We start from the raw sequence: 18,160 nt of genomic DNA, 5'->3' as shown, positions 1-18,160 counted from the left end.
TTTTCCTCTCCCCAATTAACCATTTTTATACGTTGTAGTATATCTTTCCTTTTGGTCCTTTGGTCTTACTGGATTCACAGACAAGAATTTATCTAGTCTGGTGGAGTATCCAGTTTCGTGCTATTACTTGAGGTAACATCACTTGGAGAAGGTGCACCATTTCTTACGAGTCTGCGTGCATGTGCGTATGTTTTTTTTACATAGGGAACACCACTTATCAAGGTCAAGAGGCCACTCGAGGATAAGGGTTAAAGGGTGCGTCGAAAGAGAGGAATTTACTGGAGAAAAAATAAAGAGAAGTTGGGACAGGGAAGACGGGAAACACCTTTCATCCGTTTTATTACTCTATATAATCGAACTATTGTACATATGGTTCAAGAAAAAAGTGTGGTTATGATATCATATTATCGTTAAAGGTGAAGTCTTCTTATGCTAGCCATAAACAAATGAGTAGAAAAAGAGAAAAGAAATTATCTCTCCACTTGCAGATAGTATGTAGATATAGACTGATCAGATACAACACTTTGGCCCATTTTTCGATTTCTGGAATAAATAATGACATAAAAACCACACTCGATACAACAGAGAAATGACCGCATATACATCGAGCGACAGCGTAATAGTCAAAGACAACCTGAAGACCCCCTTTTAATTTGGTGCCCCTCCGAGATGTAGGGAAGGACACCACACTTTTTCCACAATTACTCTCCTTTTTTTCTACTTAGGAGTCACCACTTATCAAGGCCCAAAGGCCACTCAAGAATAAGAGTTAACGAATATAAGGGGGTAGTGTAGTTATCGTTAATTGTGTAAATTGGGTAGGATTTGATTATTTATGGAGACGGACTAACAAGAACTTGTTTACATTGATTTTGAAGGCTACCATGTAATACTCAACCGATAAGCAGGCTTGCGGTACTATGTTCCACAAACGGGCACTTCTGGGAAAAAAGCTTTGTTCATGGGACTTGCGTTCAGATTAAAGCACAGATCGAGAGTGTGTGAAATCGTTTATAGTGGTTGTAGATAGTCGAGTGTTTTTTATAAAAGTTTGGCAAAGGAGGAACCATAGATTGGAGCTCTGTCGAATACTGACATGGAACGTAAAGATAGAGCAGAGACAGGCTCACAACATCTCTTCTGTGGGAAAAAGGTTGCAGAAAATAAAAAGGAGACCACCTACTTGGTTTCGAAGCCAATTTTGAACTCTATCATGGTTGAATAGGGCACGCTGGGCAGCTTCTGACCAGATGTGGCAACAGTACTCCATTTTAGGACGTGCCTGCCTTTTGTACAGATAGAGGATTGAATCGGCAGTGAAATACATACTAGAACGGTACAGTGATCCAACCAGATTTAATGTATGTGTTTTATTTCAGATCAGGAGTAAAGGTCAGTCCCAGAAGCCTGTCAAGAAATGGAGCTTCCCCAAGACTCTTGATTATCACCTAATAATATTGAGTGTTTAACACTGAAGGATTTCCTATTTTTTAATATGCTTGACTCGAGCGATGATTGAACTCAGATCTCCCGACCCATTATGCAAAACGGATAACTATTACAACGGATATTTAAGAGTTGCTAAGCAGAAAGCATTTTATAATTTAAATTTCTTTTTTTTTTCACTTTTTAAATTTGGTTTGACTCTTTTCAGGTTTTGATTGACAACGGCAATCTTCAAACAACCGCAGTAAGCCGCATTGTCGTCCCTGACACTGAACCACTTATAAAGATCAACGAATTGATAATAAAGGGGAATGTGTATGTTGGGTTCTCTCCTCGTACTTTAAAACAAAAATCCCTTAAAGTGCAAGTCGATACCATCACATCTGAATCAACTGCGAACATAAACGTCGATGATGGCATTGAATTCATGTATGCGAGCCAATCAATAACGAGTCTTACACTAAAATCATCAATATTTGTTCGTCCATTCGGCCTTCTCAGTTTACCACCGTATGTCACTGTCAGAGATGACGTCATACTCGACATATGTGGGATGCTAACAGATGTCAGAAACTTAACTGTAACATCAAATGGTCGATTGCGAATATCCGGACCGCGGTCTGTTCCCCAGAAGATCGTCAAACTAGAAAGCTTGACAATCGAACACATGGGCCATTTAGAACGCTCCCCTCTCTGTTCATCGGATACGAAAGTTATCCTTGATCTTGATGTTTTCCGGAAAATAAATGGCTCCATGCTCCCCACTTTTTTTAACCTGGCACCGAATACACGCGAAGATCTTGTGTCCATCCTGCATGATCCGTTCCCAAATGCGACATGTTCACTTGGATTAGATTTACATATTTTCCGAGGTCAAAGTTGTGAGCTTCAGCCCGGCGACTATAACTTTCGAAACCTAATCATAGAAAACGGAGGAAAACTTTTAATTGTCGGTGACGGCTTTGGTGTGGAGAAAACGAAGATTACTGCGCAAAATGTTGTTATCAAGCCAACCGCTATTTTGGAAGGTATTGGCAAAGGGTATCGTGCAACTAGCGGCCCCGGTGGCGCAACCAGGTACGGAATGTCAGCCTCACATGGTGGACAAGGAATAGCAAACAAAAATTCATACGGAAGCATTACAAACCCAACGAGTTACGGAAGCAACGGTTATGATGCAAATTCTCAAAGAGTTTATGGTGGAGGTCAACTCGAACTATCAGTGAAGCAAGATTTCCTTCTGGATGGCATCATTGATATGAGCGCTAATGATGGTATAGCGCCCTTCACATCTGGTGGAAGTGGGGGAAGTATTTTGATCCGAGCTCGGATTCTTCAGGGAAACGGCTTGATCCAAAGTAATGGAGGTATTAGCGGTGGTGGTGGCGGACGTATTGCTGTATACCTGTCTGGTGGAACTTACAACTGGGATGTTAAAATCAATGCGTTAAGCAAAAAGCAAGGAAAGATAGGACAAGGGTCAGCGGGTAAGTAATCATAATAATTCATTTTATTAAAAATAATTTAAATACATGTTTGTTCTTTAAATACGTTGCAACAGTTCAGTTGTGACACTAATCGGTTTTCTTCTTCTAACTTTTCTTTTAATCGTATATATATATATATATATATATATATAATTTAAAGGAGATTAGAACAATAGTCTAAAGAGATGAGTGTATTTTAATGTAACAGTGAAATTACTAGTTAAATTAAAATACAGGAAATAGAAAGTGCTCGTTGTAATTTAGATATATACTAAGCTCGATAGTTAAATGTACTAGAGCTAATTCAATATTAAGTAATGTGATTTATAATTTAAAATTTAAAAATCAAATTTTAATTAAATTAAAAATCCGTTTCATAAGAAGGAACAACAACAAAATCAATTATCTGTACGATCGTTTCGGAAACCAATGCTTTTTATTGTGGTATACATCAAGTTATGTAGAATAATTATATATAGTTTTTTGGTAAGCAAGGTCTCCTCATCAGCAAATTTTGGAGGGTTTTTATTGAATTTAAAAGACACCATAAATAAACCTAGCATTAAAAGTAAGGCAGATGAATTTGAAAAATTGAAATAAAAGGTCTGGATTTAAAATTTATAAGAAAATTAATATGGGTTAGAGATAGAAATAAGTAGAGAAAAATATATATTTTTGAATTTACATAATAAATTTGCTTTAAAAATATATAGAGATATTTACCTTTTAATTTTTCTTTTTTTGAAATCAGGAACTGTTGTTAAAATAGTCATTTAGATGTTTGCTATAGCTTTTTATCTTATTGAATGATGAATTTTAAAAAGGGGGGTGACGCTCGTTCAATAAATTTCTATATATATATGTTTGAAATCGGAGACAAGATACAGCAGCATGCCCAAAGATATACTGACTGAACTTAAAAAAAATTTTATTATGGATATTAATAAGAAATATCCGCCTTTCTTACGACAAAAATTCTAGTTTTATTTTAGTGTCTTATACTCCCCCTCCTTATTTTTTGCTGATGAGGAAATTATGTTCCAAGACAAAATCAAAACCTTTGTAAATTATTGTCAAGAAGAATTGTCAATTTTAATAAAATCGTTTCCGAAATGATCGTACACTCAAGTTGATTTTGTTTGTTTTTCTTTTGAAATTGATTTGTATTTGCAATTATTAATCGTGTTACTCAATATTAATATAGCTCTAGGATACATATATTATTGAGCTTATATATCTATAGCACTATGGGTACTGTTCTTTTTAAAGTATTAATATATTTATTAATACATTAGAATAATCTCTGCTCTTTAGAGTCCAGGTCTAATTCCCACTATAAAATATAATATACATGTATAATAATATACATGTGTGTGTGTGTGTGTGTATATATATATATATATATATATATGTGTGTGAAGCAGAATGGCGGTGGATTTAATCCAGCTGAACAATCGTATATATGATTGTGTGTGTGTGTGTGTGTGTGTGTGTGTGTGTGTGTGTGTGTGTGTGTGTGTGTGTGTGTGTGTGACGTGTTTCAAATTGATCTGACACATTTTTTGGACAAAAAAATTAAATAACAATCGTAGGATTTTTTTTTAATATACGTAGAATACATTTTATTTCACAATCTGAAATATTAAATTGGTTAAATGTATCCCACCATTTCTAACACACGATTGTAGTCGTTTACGACAGTTTTCAATAATTCGATGGATCATTTCGACTGAAATAGCCGTAATTTCAGAACAATAGCTTGCTTTAATATTTCAAGAGGTCGAGGGCGGTGGCTGAATACTTTTGACTTCAAATATTCTCACAAGAAAAATTCGCATGAGTTTAGATCAGGCGAACTTGTGTATTAATCAATATCACCACGCAAAGAAATCAAATGATTTAGGAACATTTCCTTAAATAATGCATAATTACAGACATAAATGAATTTTGAACTTATTAAAATAAAATAGCATTCTACGTATATTTAACAAATAAACAAAAGATATATAAAATAAAATTCGCATCAGGTGAGCTTGAAATCCCAATAACAACAGTATTTTGTTCATTATTTTTTTCTTTTCTTATTTCTTCTTTCTTGTCATGTTGTAAGGTTGGAGAAAAGTCAGTTAGTAAAGATCCGCGTGTTGTCTCTCAGCGGCTGTATTTTGAAATGTCAGAACGGTGCGTTGGCGAGATTGGCGTCAGGAGTATGAGTTCCGTTTCTTTCTACAACTTTACAATATGGCAAAAAATAAAAAAAATGAAAGAGACAAGATGTACAAAATACTGAGGATGGAGTTCGACTCCGAAATATATTTAAATTATAAATTTAAACAAGTAAAATATTTGTTGATTTTCGTATGATTGCGTTGTAATTTGGCTTTTGAGCGCACCTGATGCATATTTTATATTATTTAAATTAAATCAACGCTTCTATAACGGAATTCACACTCCTGGCGTTAATATCGCGTAGCCGACGCACCGTTCGAAAATTTCCATTCCAAAATAAAACAACGCGCGGATCTTTATTAACTGACTTTTCCTTTCTCCAAGACTGAAGAGAAATATCTTTTGGTTTGCATTATAGCTGATAGCACCTAAGTCATGGTTTAGTTTCTTTTTTATTCTTTATTTATTTTTTTTACACAGTGATCACCACTTATCAAGGCCCGGAAGCCACTCAGGGATAAGGGTTATTGCAAGTACATTACGTTAGTGTGGAGATTTGATGAAGTGTTTACTTAAGGGAGCGGTTCATTAGGAATTTGTTAACGTTGGATTGAAGACATCCAAGTTGTAGTCCGGTGGGAAGCAGGCAGACGGAACAGAGTTCCACAGGCGTGCAGTTCTAAGAAAGAAGCTTTGTTCATGGAATCCGTGTTTTGATTTAGGCACAGATATAGAGTGGGGTAAATTTTTCACAGTGGATTCATCTAGACGGATGTTTTTCGTGAAAGATTGGCGATGGGGGACCAGAGATTGGAGTTCAGACGAGCACCTGCCATGGAAATAACGATTTTAGTTTATTTTAGCAAATCATTACTATATATAAAGTACAATATAATATTCAATAGAAAATAGGCTCTGTAATAATAAAAACAGCATCTGCATAAATTAAAATATATTTAGTCAATTTTACGACCGGGGAACGCCTAGTGGTGTTCTAGTATATATATATAAATGTGACCTTATCTGTCTATGAGAAATATCTGTTGTTAATTTTGGTCTACAGATTTGAATTTTGATATATAGTGGATTTAAGCTTATGGAATGAAGTCGATTTGGTCATTAACTGGTAAAAACATCTGCTAAAGGGTCAAAATTGAAAACAATGTAAACTTGGTAAGTGTAAGTCGATATAAACTCTTGTACGCATGCGTAAATATACATTCATACATTTTATAATATAACTTTTTAAGTTTTTATATGCGGCGTGCAGATGGTAACACTGAATAAATATATTTTTGGTTTGCATTCCAACTGATGGCACTTAACTCATAATTTATATATTTTCCTTTACTTTTGAAATCATAACTATATATTTGGTATCACTACTATATATTGGTATATAATATTATATATTACGGGGAATAATTTGCCCGATGGAGTAATTCGCAAAACATAATTTTAAAAATTAAAAAATAATGATAATGTCGTTCATCAAATTTCCGTTTGTTTACAATATCACGTCAGCTGATATTTGGACTTGATGATGAATGCGCTGAAAAATTCACTTCTAATTAATGTTTACTTTTAAAATATGTAAACGAAGAAATGATTTGCGGCGATTTTAAATGGTTCTTTTATCGTAAATTTAATTCATGAATTCATTAATAAAAAATGAATAAAATGGTAAGGTACGCCCAGCCTTGAACAGAGGATCATTCGATCTGTAATCGAATGCTCTACTACTAATCTATATCGCCAGATGATAACAAATCTGTTTTTTGAAGACGAAATGATTCACGACATTTTATTACTTTCCTTGGTCGGTGTAACGTAAAAGTATCCCCTGTAAAAACGAATATATCTATGAGAGAAAAAAGACTATTTTTAAGAGCGGATTTTTTCGATTTCCGATATTTATCAGATGAATTTCTGTACAAAACAGATCAAAGAACATAGCCAGACATATAAATTACCATTGTTTGAAATCTGGGTCAGCCGTTTCGGAACCTATGAGGAAGGAACTCACACACATACATACACAAAATGAAATTTATATAAGAGTGTAGTAGATTAAAGTTTTATTATGGGAGGTTGTCACATATTATGCACATAAAACATTTTTCAAAATCTATATATCTATAAAAGTGATAACGTTTGTGTGGACACTTCTCAACCTATATACTCAACAATTGTTTATCAACAGACTTGAAATTTGGTATATTAGGTATTCGGGCATATGGAAAACTTTTTAATTGGTTTTCATCCGGAAAAAGGGGCTGCTAAGGGGTAAAAATTGAAAAAATCGTACGTAGAGGTTGCCGGATTTTTGTCTGTTTGTGAACTGTCTCATGGCTGCGCATGCGCGATTGAGAAACATGACAGCTTCTTTATATTAAGAATAAAGTTTTTAGAAATCACTTTGTTTATATCGTTGTAAGCTGGTGTAATAGTGATCCTGCTTGGCTCAATGCCTTTAGATTTTGGTTCGATGTCATCTCGAATATCCTTTTTTCACTTACAAAAAACATAATACTCGCATACATATGTCTCAGTTTCTATATTAATTAAGATATAATATTTATGCATATTTTTCAACCAGGCAATGCCGGGCGGCCTGCTAGTGTTCTAAAGAACTGAAATGTGTGTATTATTTATTAGTTAATATCTGATATAGATTAAAATTTCTTAACTTCAAGGGTATCTTAATGTTTACAATGGTCTTCCACTATTTCTTTGCATCTTTGCGTAAAACAAACTTTAGCTAAATGCAGACAACATCATCAGCCTATTAATCCTTTTAAATGATAATTAAATAGTTTTACATAGAAATATAGAAATACTACAAAAAATGTACCTGACGTTGCTTGGTATTAACGTAACGCTAAATTCCTTTTTAAAAAATTAAAAAACAATGAAACTGAGAGAAAATGTGAGTATTATGTTTTTCTAAATAGTTCACTACTTGTAATAAAAATACTCGAGTTGAAATCGAAACCAAAACCTAAAGGCAATAAGTTAATACTATAGCCATTAGATCAGCTTGTCACAATCTTTAAAAGTGTTTTCAAACCTCGTGAAACAGTTGACAAACAGATAAAAATCCAATGACCCTTAAGTACAAATCTTTAAATTTTCACTCCTTTATAAACTCTTGTACTGGGTGAAAACCGATTGAAAGGTTTTCCGCGTGATGAATACCCTATATACAAAATTTCAATCTGTAGATAAAAATTCGTTGAGTATATAGGTTGAGAAGTGTCTTCACACACACACCCATTCTCACTTTTATAGATATATAGATATACTTAATTTTATAAACATAAATATATATATATACATATATATGTGTGTGTGTGTGTGTGTGTGTGTGTGTGTGTGTGTGTGTGTGTGTGTGTGTTTATCTCCATCCATCCATTGTATCACAGCTCTTTAGTGTGGATAAATAATTAAGTAACGAAACTCGACCGTCTAGTTGGAATTGTTTATTTCACTATTAATGATTTGCTGAAAATAAACAAATGTTAATAATTATATGAACACGGTCAATTATTTAAAGAAAAAACTTTACGCTCATAGTATTTACAGAATTAATTTAAATTTCACATTTAGCGATTTTACGTAAATTCTACATTTAGCGATTTCGCTTAAATTTCAAATTTAGCGATTTCAATTAAATTGCACATTAAGCAATTTAACTTAAATTTACATATAGCAATTTCACTTAAATTCCACAATTAGCGATTTCACTTGAATCTAACATTCAACAATTTCACTTATGTGTGACTACGTATGTGCGTGGTGTTTTTATGGATATGTTTTTAATTATAATGTGTTTTCTCTTATTTTCAGGTACTATCTTTATTGAAGATTTGCGTAAAAAGAAAATCCTGATAATATCCGGGCCAGGCGGAACCCATACGGTATTATCGGTATCTTTCGATCTTCCCTCTTCAATTGACATGCTTTATATAACAAAGAAATCGTCCGTCGAAATAACTTCAGCTCTTGCGGTCGGAACGCTCATCGGAGATGGCACCGGCTCCGTGTTGATATCAAACAACGCCACACTCACCGTCCAGAAATTTGAACAGGAGGAGAAAGGATCGCAAATTAATTTTGTCATTGAGTCCGGTGCGTCTTTGTTATGTGATAATGACCTGTCGGTACAGAGCGAATCTCCTTTACTAGAAGTAAAAGGCAAGGTGCAGTCGAAGAATGTCATTATTGGTAAGCATGGAACTCTAACCGTTTTCTCCGGGGCATCATTACTTACAGACACTCTTCAGTCTGAGGAGATGTCCAAAATCATTCTGAAAGAAGGAAGCTGGGTCGGTAAAGACTTGAATAGCCTTACATTGAAGAGGCTAGTCGTCGGTTTTCGATCTAACTTGACAACGACTCGTACGAACCTGACAATATCCGCACAGCAATTCCATATGCTACCATCCTCGAGTTGCTTCTTAGAGAAATCTATCCCGAAGGCGAGTTGGTTAAGCATCGAGTCTGAAAAACTAATTATCGGAAAAGATGCAGTTATATCCATGGATCAACAAGGTCGTGATGATTGCCTTGTTGGTAGAATCAGCGGCGCAAGTCATGGTGGAGAAGGTTCAGGTAACCCCGGATCGACTTATGGGTCGCTTCTCACACCTGTTCTACCTGGTTGCGGAAGAAGGTTTACTGCAGGTGGTGGTGTAGTCTATATACACGCATCCAAAAGCTTTGTTTTAGATGGTTCTATTACAAGTGGAGGTGCCAGTAGTTCTACACAAGGAGGTGCAAGTGGTGGTAGTATACGAATAAAAACACCTGTTCTCTCTGGTTCAGGTTTAGTTTCAACCAACGGTGGATCGTGTACATCTTTAAAAGCTGGAGGTGGTGGTGGCGGTCGAATTGCAGTTGAAGCATCAAACATGAATTCCTTTATTGGTAAATTCACTTCTGAAGGTGGAACTGGTAAGGAAAGCGGAGCACCGGGAACTGTTTACTTGAATTTCTTCAAATCCGGAAAGAATTTCTTGAAAATCCTAGTTTGGAACTCTGGTCATATAACCAAAGCTGTTACCGATTTATCCGAAAACCTCCCAACAAATTTCCTTTTGGATATTCGAAATAGCGTTATTGTGGCTGTTCCGGAGAAAATAAAAAGATTATATATTGAACAAGTTGATGGAGACTTCACCGGCACGATATTAGTGAAAAACAACCAATATATGGAAATAGCAACGAAATTCGGCACCAAACATCCTTATGCCTTGAAATGTAAAGTAAAAATCGCTCCGAATGGAAAGGTGAGGTTTCCTTCAAAGCTTCTCCTTACAGATCCTGTTGTCCTTCAAGCTGATAGTCCCAATTTGTACGTCGAAGGCGCAATAATCGGTGTTTTAGAAATTGTTGTGGCATCGGGATCCCATGTATATTTTTCGTCTACGGCACGAACTGGCATTAACATCAACACTTTAGACCCGGTCGCAACATTATCGTTCAACAATCTGACTGTTACTTCAAACGGTGTTTTAGAGTTCGGGCTGAACACTTTAGCTCCATTGAATCTATTCCTGCACCAGAGCTTCAGAATAATGTATAAAGGACTTGTGCGTGGCAGATATCTACAAGTGGAATCCTCGGATATGACTTTATCTTATAAAGGTTCTTTAACCGCCGATAGTTTTGGATATCCAGCACAAAATGGACGAGGTTTTGGTGTGTTAGGAAATGGTGGCAGTCATGGAGGAACGGGCGGTGTGTCTGGTATCCCGAATCCCAGTCCGCCATCTCCACAGTTTGGTTCGATTCTTACTGCAGGTAGTCCTGGATCAGGCGGAGGAAATCTTTCAACTGGAGCTGGAGGTCCTGGAGGAGGAGTATTATCAATCAAAATAAAGAACCTCTTTTCTCACCATGGCAAAATTAGTTCCGATGGCGGTAGCGGCAAAAACGACGCTGGTGGTGGTAGCGGTGGTTCTATTTACATCGAGACGAATCAGCTTACTGGAACAGGAGTCATCTCTGTAGCTGGTGGCGACGGAGGTGGAAATCGTGGTGGTGGAGGTGCTGGAGGAAGAGTTGTTGTAACGTTATCTACTGCGGATAAATTTATTGGAAGGTATGTTCTTTGGTATAAATTCCATTACGTTTTTTTTTAAGAAATTTACATAGTCCTTATATTATATGAAAATCAGATGTTTAAGAAACTAATAAAACTTCTTGAAAGTTTTCAGCGTTCTTTAACATTTGCTCAGACTAATAATAATAATAATAATAATAATAATAATAATAATAATAATAATAATAATAATAATAATAATAATGATAATAATAATAATAATGATAATGATAATGATAATAATAATAATAATAATAATAATAATAATAATAATAATAATAATTACAATAATAATACTAACACGGCATTTCTGAACCTTTTATAAGAGGGCTGGTTAATCGTACTATTTTCATCTTGAGTGTTATTTTCCCAACATTTAATTTTTTCACCCCTAACAAAGCATATCGCCAATTAGATATAACGGGCTACTATTTGGGATCATGCCTTAGGAAAGATTAACAAGATGTTGGTTTACGTTACATTTAAACTTCTGCAGTGCAGTAATAGAAGCAGGTGACAGGAACGGAATTCCAAACTTTAGCTGTTTGAGGAGAGAAAATATTAGAGTAGGAAGCTTTCTGGTATTTAAGAACCTCACCAGTGAAGGGGTGTGATTTTGTTGCTAAGCGGGTTTGTCATGGATATGTTCGTCGAGGGGGCACAAGTGCAACGATATCATCAGAGCACATTCCATTAAAATCCTTGTAAAACAGGCAGATGCAACATTGAGGCGATGGGACAGGGGTTGGAGCTTAGTTGACAAAGTGAAATCTATTAGATTGAAAATCCTTTTTTGTAACCCTACATAATATATACAGTAATAAGTAAACAATACCACTAATAATATATATATGTACAATAATATATACAGTAATATATGTGGTAATATATGGCAATAATCATTAGTAATAAATAGTGATGCTTATAGCTAGAAATAAGATAGGTTTTAGGCTCCTAAAATTCGTACGAGAACTGTACACAATGTTTAAAGTAATTGAAAATGATCTAGTTGCGAAAATGATCTAGTTGGGAAAATGATCTAGTTGCGAAAATGATCTAGTTGCGAAAATGATATTCTCCTGAAGGTTGAATGCTCAGTGTTGGCCATTGCAAAATACAATTGCGAATTACTTAGGACCTCTATCCAATCATGGCTGACGGAACAAGAGCATGCTACTCCATGAAGTAAATAAAGGCTTCTGTTTATATTCCGTCCAAATTCCCGAGTTTGAAAGAAACAGTCTCAAGTTCGGCAACATCACCCCGAAGCAGGCCAGAGGTTACATCGACCGAGATGTTGTGAAAATAACACTCAAGATGAGAACTGTAGTTTGAAGAATCCAAATAATACCAGTGTTTTATTTTTTATTACAGTTTCAACCCAAACAAAGCACATTGCCACTTTGTTGAAGGGGGGGCTACTATCAGGGACATAAGCATCAGGGGTATTGTGTAGGAAGTTGGGCAGCAAGATGTCGGTCCACGTTACACTTGAACTTCTGCTTGTCGCTACAGTCGGGGAAGCAAGGACCCGGAAGGAAATTCCAAAGTCTAGCTGTTCTGGGGAAGAAACTACTGGAGTAGAAGGCTCTCTTGCATCAAGGGATCTCTACTGTGAAGAGGTGGGATTAAGCTGCTTGTCGGATTTGTCGGGGGTATTTACGACTTGGAGAACAGGCAGAAGGATGCAGCATTTCGTCGATGGGCCAGGGGCTGAAGTTTAGATGACAGTTCAGGGCCTATCAGATTGGTGACTCTCTTTTGAACCTTGTAGATGCACCAGTCCAAATATGTCAACAATACTCCATACATGGGCGAATGGTGACCTTATAGAGGTATAGGGTACTTTCAGGAGTTAGTAGCTTTCTAGCACGGTAGAGATAACCCACCTTCTTCGCAGAGGTCCTGGCAATGTTCTCAATGTAATTGTTCCAACCCATGTTTCCTGTGAACGTTAGGCCGAGGAGTTTAAAATATGTACTTTCAGATAAAAAGTCATTGGCCATTGCTATTGGCGGTAGGGAAGGTTTCTTGTAATTATTGAAGGAAACAAGTTTAGTCTTGGCAGCATTGAAGGTGACCAACCATTTTTGTCCCCATTCCACTACGGATCGGAGGTCTTCCTCTCGTGTTTCTGCCATTTCTTTAGATATGTGTTCATTTGTTTTCCTGTCGTGTCTGTTATAGAACGTGGTGTCGTCAGCATACATACCCATCTCACAGACAATTTTGTCAGGGAGGTAATTTATGAATATTAGGAATAACAGAGGTCAAAGTATAGACCCCTGAGGCACTCCCGCATTTATATCATATTGTTTAGATGTACTACCGTCAAGGACAACCTGGATTTTTCTCTTATTTAAGAAGGATTTAATTATGTTATGAATTCTTCCAGTGATGCCGTATGACCTGACTTTCTTGAGAAGACCCTCATGCCATACCCTGTCAAAAGCCTTCGATATATCTAGAGCTACCGCTCTAGCCTTCCCCGCTTTGTCTAGTGACTGGTATATACGTTCTGAGATTACAGTTAGAATGTCTGCTGTTGAACGGGCTTTCCTAAATCCATATTGTTGGTCAGTCAGAAGTTTAGCATCTGTAAGGTGATGGACTAGAGCTTGGTTAATTATGGTCTCAAATATTTTGTCGAAAAGTGGGAGGAGGCTAATGGGGCGATAATTTACTGGGTCAGTTCTTTCGCCAGAATTCTTGAAAACTGGCACTACAGAAACACTTTTCTAGCAGGCAGGAAAGCAAGATTCATTAAGGCATTTGTTGTAAAGTTTGGAGAGAACTGGAGCTACTTCGGCGCCACACTTTTTAATTAGCACAGCCGGGATGAGATCAGGTCCACATGCTTTTGCAGTGTCAAGCTTTCTTATGATAGCATGCACCTGAGCAGGGGTGTTTTTCAGATCGTCGAGTGTGGCGTCTGTCCGCAAAGGAAAGTCAATGAGGGGATGGTTAGCAGAGTCCAGTGTGGAGTTGGAGGCAAACCGTCTGGCAAGCATGTTAGCCTTCTCAGTTGCAGAGAAAACAACCTCATGATTGTTGGATAGTGGAGGAATTGTTGATTGCCCATTATTTACCACACTGTTGTAGATTTCCCAGAAGTCTCGGGTTCCTAATTTCTGTGCTTCGATGCGTTTTTGGGTGGTTTCAGTAAATTATCTCTTAGCTGCCACTATTTCTTTCTTACAGTTATGTCTGGCTTCTATGTACTTCTGTCTGTTTGAACTGGACTTATGTCGGTTAAATTTGCGATACGGCAACTGCACGATATGGCAGCTGCACAAGTTGAAGTGAACCATTGGTGAGAGTGGGGTTTGCTATAGAATTTGCGTGCGGGAATATGTGTTCCAATTGCCGCTTTGAACCATTCAGTGGTCTCATGTGCGCAATGTTCAACAGGAAGTGAAAAAATATTTTGCCATGGAGTGTCTCTGATGAAGTCCCTGATGGCTTCTCAGTCAGCCTTTTTATAATATCTCGTTTTTTTTTAGCAGCAGCTCTTTAGTTTTAGCTCTAGAGTTTAGGGCGATTTCAACCATTACCACTGCATGATCGGCGTTCCCAAGAGGGCTGTGGGCATTCGTTACACAGTCATCGGGAACTGTGGTCAGAAACAGATCTAGAAGTGATGCATGTTTTTCTTGCTGGTCTGGGAAACGGGTTGTACTTTTTGTGTTGTTTTTTTAATAGTTTTGTTTTTCTCTTTATGCATGAATTTATTCATATCGTATTGTAACATTGCCGTAAACATTTAATTCAGTGATTCATAAAAATGAAACTTTACTTTAGTAATTCATGGAAAATAAAACTTTACTTTAGTAATTCATAAAAAATAGAACTTTACTTAGTAATTTATGAGAAATAAAACTTTACTTTATTAATTCAGAAAAATAAAACTTTACTTTAGTAATTCATGGAAAATAAAACTTTATTTTAGTAATTCATAAAAAATAAAACTTTACTTTATTAATTCATAAAAATAGAACTTTACTTTAGTAATTCATAGAAAATAAAACTTTACTTGAGTAATTCATAGAAAATAAAACTTTACTTTAGTAATTCATGAAAAATAAAACTTTACTTTAGTAATTCATAAAAAATAAAACTTAACTTGAATAATTCATCGAAAATAAAACTTTACTTTAGTAATTCATAAAAAATAGAACTTTACTTGAGTAATTCATAAAATAAAACTTTACTTTAGTAATTCATGGAAAATAAAACTTCACTTTAGTAATTCATAAAAAATAAAACTTTGCTTGAGTAATTCATGGAAAATAAAACTTTATGCGAGAGAGCCCACCCACCCCACCTTCTTCGCAGTAGCCTTGGCAATGCTCTCAATGTATCTATTCCAGTTCATGTTCCCCGTGAACGTTAGGTCGAGGAGTTTAAAGGAAGTACTTTCAGTACCTTGTCTGGAGCAATTTCCATAAAAAAAAAGCTGGAGAGAGAAACTCACCTGAATTTTATATAAATAGAAAAGAAGATTAAGGACTACTTTTAATCAACCGTCAAACTTAACACGTCATCAATTGATGTCCTCATTTCGTATAACTATTGAATTATAGAGAGCGTACGAAACATTTTCTAATCAGACAAAATCGACGACGACAGATTTTATCTTTGGCGTCAGATTCAAAGTCTATGATTACGAACGCGTCTGAATTTATGGTTGATTAGTGAGACTATGGGTTATCTCCCATTTTCTATATTTTTCTCCGTAAATGATGTTTGAATGTGTAGATGCTTGATAAGTAAGGCACCTATTCCTTCTTGTCTTTTGCCATTCTGTCACAATCAAGAATTTTACAAAAAAAATGACAAGATAATTTTACTGACAACAATTTATTATTTCGTTTTTTTGTTATTTAGTTCATATGAGTTATAATTGAACCAAGATTAGGAAGCTCTTTAATGTTTTGGGTTTTTTTTTCTTGGCGGTGAGTGGACAGAATTCCTTTCACTGATAAGACATTACTTTTTTGTTTTGGTGATTCTGTCTCTGATTTTGGAAAGACTAATGAAAAAAAAAGATAAAGTAAAATGATGTCTAACATATACTTTATGTAATTAGCATTTTTTTTTTTGTCTCTCATTCTACTTTTTTATTCATTTTTATTCAGTTTTTTATTCATTTATACTCATATTTTATGTACTTTGATATTCGTAATATCTCGACTGTTCTTAGACTATCACGGGAGCCACCGTAAATGATTCAAAATGATGGGTGGGCGGGTAGAATCTTATTTCTTGATAGGACAGTTCGATAGTTTATTTCATATTTTGTTTGTCTTTTTTACTCTCATTCTATTTTTTTGTTCCCCCCCCCGTTTATATTCGTAACGTCTACGCTCAAATATCTCGGTTGTACATTGACTGTCGTCGGAATCACCTGAGTTCATGATTAAAGATGAATAATATCTCTGCCTGTTCTACAAGTACTTTAACGGTGCTTGCTCTGACGAACTGCAAGCACTTCGACGTAAATACTGGTTTCTTGCAATTATTAAAGGAAACAAGCTTAGTCGTGACAACATTGAATGTAACCATCCATTTTTGTCCCTATTCAACTAATGACTGGAAGTCTTCCTCTATGTTTTCCACCATTGCTTTAGATATGTGCTTATTCGTTTTCCTCGCGTGCCTGTTATAGAGCGTGGTGTCATCAGCAAATATACCCATCTCAGAAACAATTTTATCAGGAAGGTCGTTTATGAATATCAGGAATAATACAGGCCCAAGGATCGACCCTTGAGATACACCCGCATTTATATCATATTGTTTTGACATACGACCATCGAGAACAACCTAGATTCTTCTCTTATTTAAGAAGGATTTGTCAAAAGCCTTAGTTATATCTAGGGCTACTGCCCAAGTTTCCCCTGCTTTATCTGGCACATACGTTCAGAGATAAGTTAGAATATCTGCAGTAGAACGGGCTTTCTTAAGTCCATATTATTGATCGGAAAGAAGTTTAGCAACTGTAAGGTGGTGGACTAGAGCTCGATTAATTATGGATTAAAATATCTTGGCGAAGAGAGGGACGAAGCTAATGGAGCGATAATTTAATAGGTCAGTTCTTTTGTCAGAATTCTTGTAAACTGGTATCATAGAAGCAGTTTTCCAGCAGTCAGAAAAGCAAGATTCCTAAAGGCATTTGTAGAAAAGTTTGGAGAAAACTGAAGCAACTTCAGGGGAGCATTTTATTAATATGCGAGCAGGGCTACATGCTTTTGAGGTGTCTAGGTTTTAGATTTTCCAGAAACCACAAGTTCCTAATTTCTGCACTTCAGTGCATTTTCTTGTGGTTCTCTTAGCTGTTGCTATTTCTTTCTTGCAATTCCAGTAAATAAATTTTTATTTGTTTGTAATGGGCTTATGGTGGATGAAGTTCCGGTATGCATGCTGACATTGAGCAATGGCAGCTGTGAAAGAAGAAGTAAACCATTGGGGAAAGGGGGTTCTATAGAAATTACGTGTGGAAACATCTGCTTTAATTGTCGTTTTGAACCATTCTGTGATCTCATTTGCACACTGCTCTGCAGGAAGAGAGAATATATTTCCTCATGGGGCATCTGTGATGAGATCCTGGTGGCATATACATATATATATATATATATATATATATATATATATATATATATATATATATATACATATATATATACATATATATATATATATATTACATGCATACATATATATATATATTAGTGTGGGGACGATTGATTTGAATCAGAATCAGGAATCAGAAAAAATGGAACTTTTGGGGGTGTGGAATCGTACTGGAATCGATAAAATTAGTGGCTATTTTCCAATGTCAAAAACGATTCCTTTAAACAGTTTTTATTTGATTTTGTTTAAAGCAACAAGATTCCACTGCTCGTAGTAATTATGAAATAATAAATTTTTATTGATTTTAACTAAAATAAAATTA

At 35.6% G+C, this 18,160-nt stretch overlaps 1 protein-coding gene across 1 annotated transcript in view; it reads left to right on the top strand.

Annotated features, from left to right (window-relative positions):
• Positions 1-18,160, top strand: part of LOC145249431 (uncharacterized) — a 911,941-nt gene that overhangs the window by 581,471 nt on the left and 312,310 nt on the right. Inside the window, exons 76-77 of the mRNA XM_080110989.1 lie at positions 1,655-2,933; positions 8,952-11,208. Of these exons, the coding sequence (XP_079967115.1) occupies positions 1,655-2,933; positions 8,952-11,208 (3,536 nt within the window). The remainder of the gene's footprint in view (positions 1-1,654; positions 2,934-8,951; positions 11,209-18,160) is intronic.

The sequence above is a fragment of the Euprymna scolopes genome, chromosome 28 (genome assembly GCF_053919585.1).
Source record: "Euprymna scolopes isolate OS-2025 chromosome 28, ASM5391958v1, whole genome shotgun sequence".
Classification (NCBI taxonomy): Eukaryota; Metazoa; Mollusca; class Cephalopoda; order Sepiida; family Sepiolidae; genus Euprymna; species Euprymna scolopes.
Note: the sequence above shows the minus strand (reverse complement) of the source record. Positions and strands in the feature narration are given on the sequence as shown.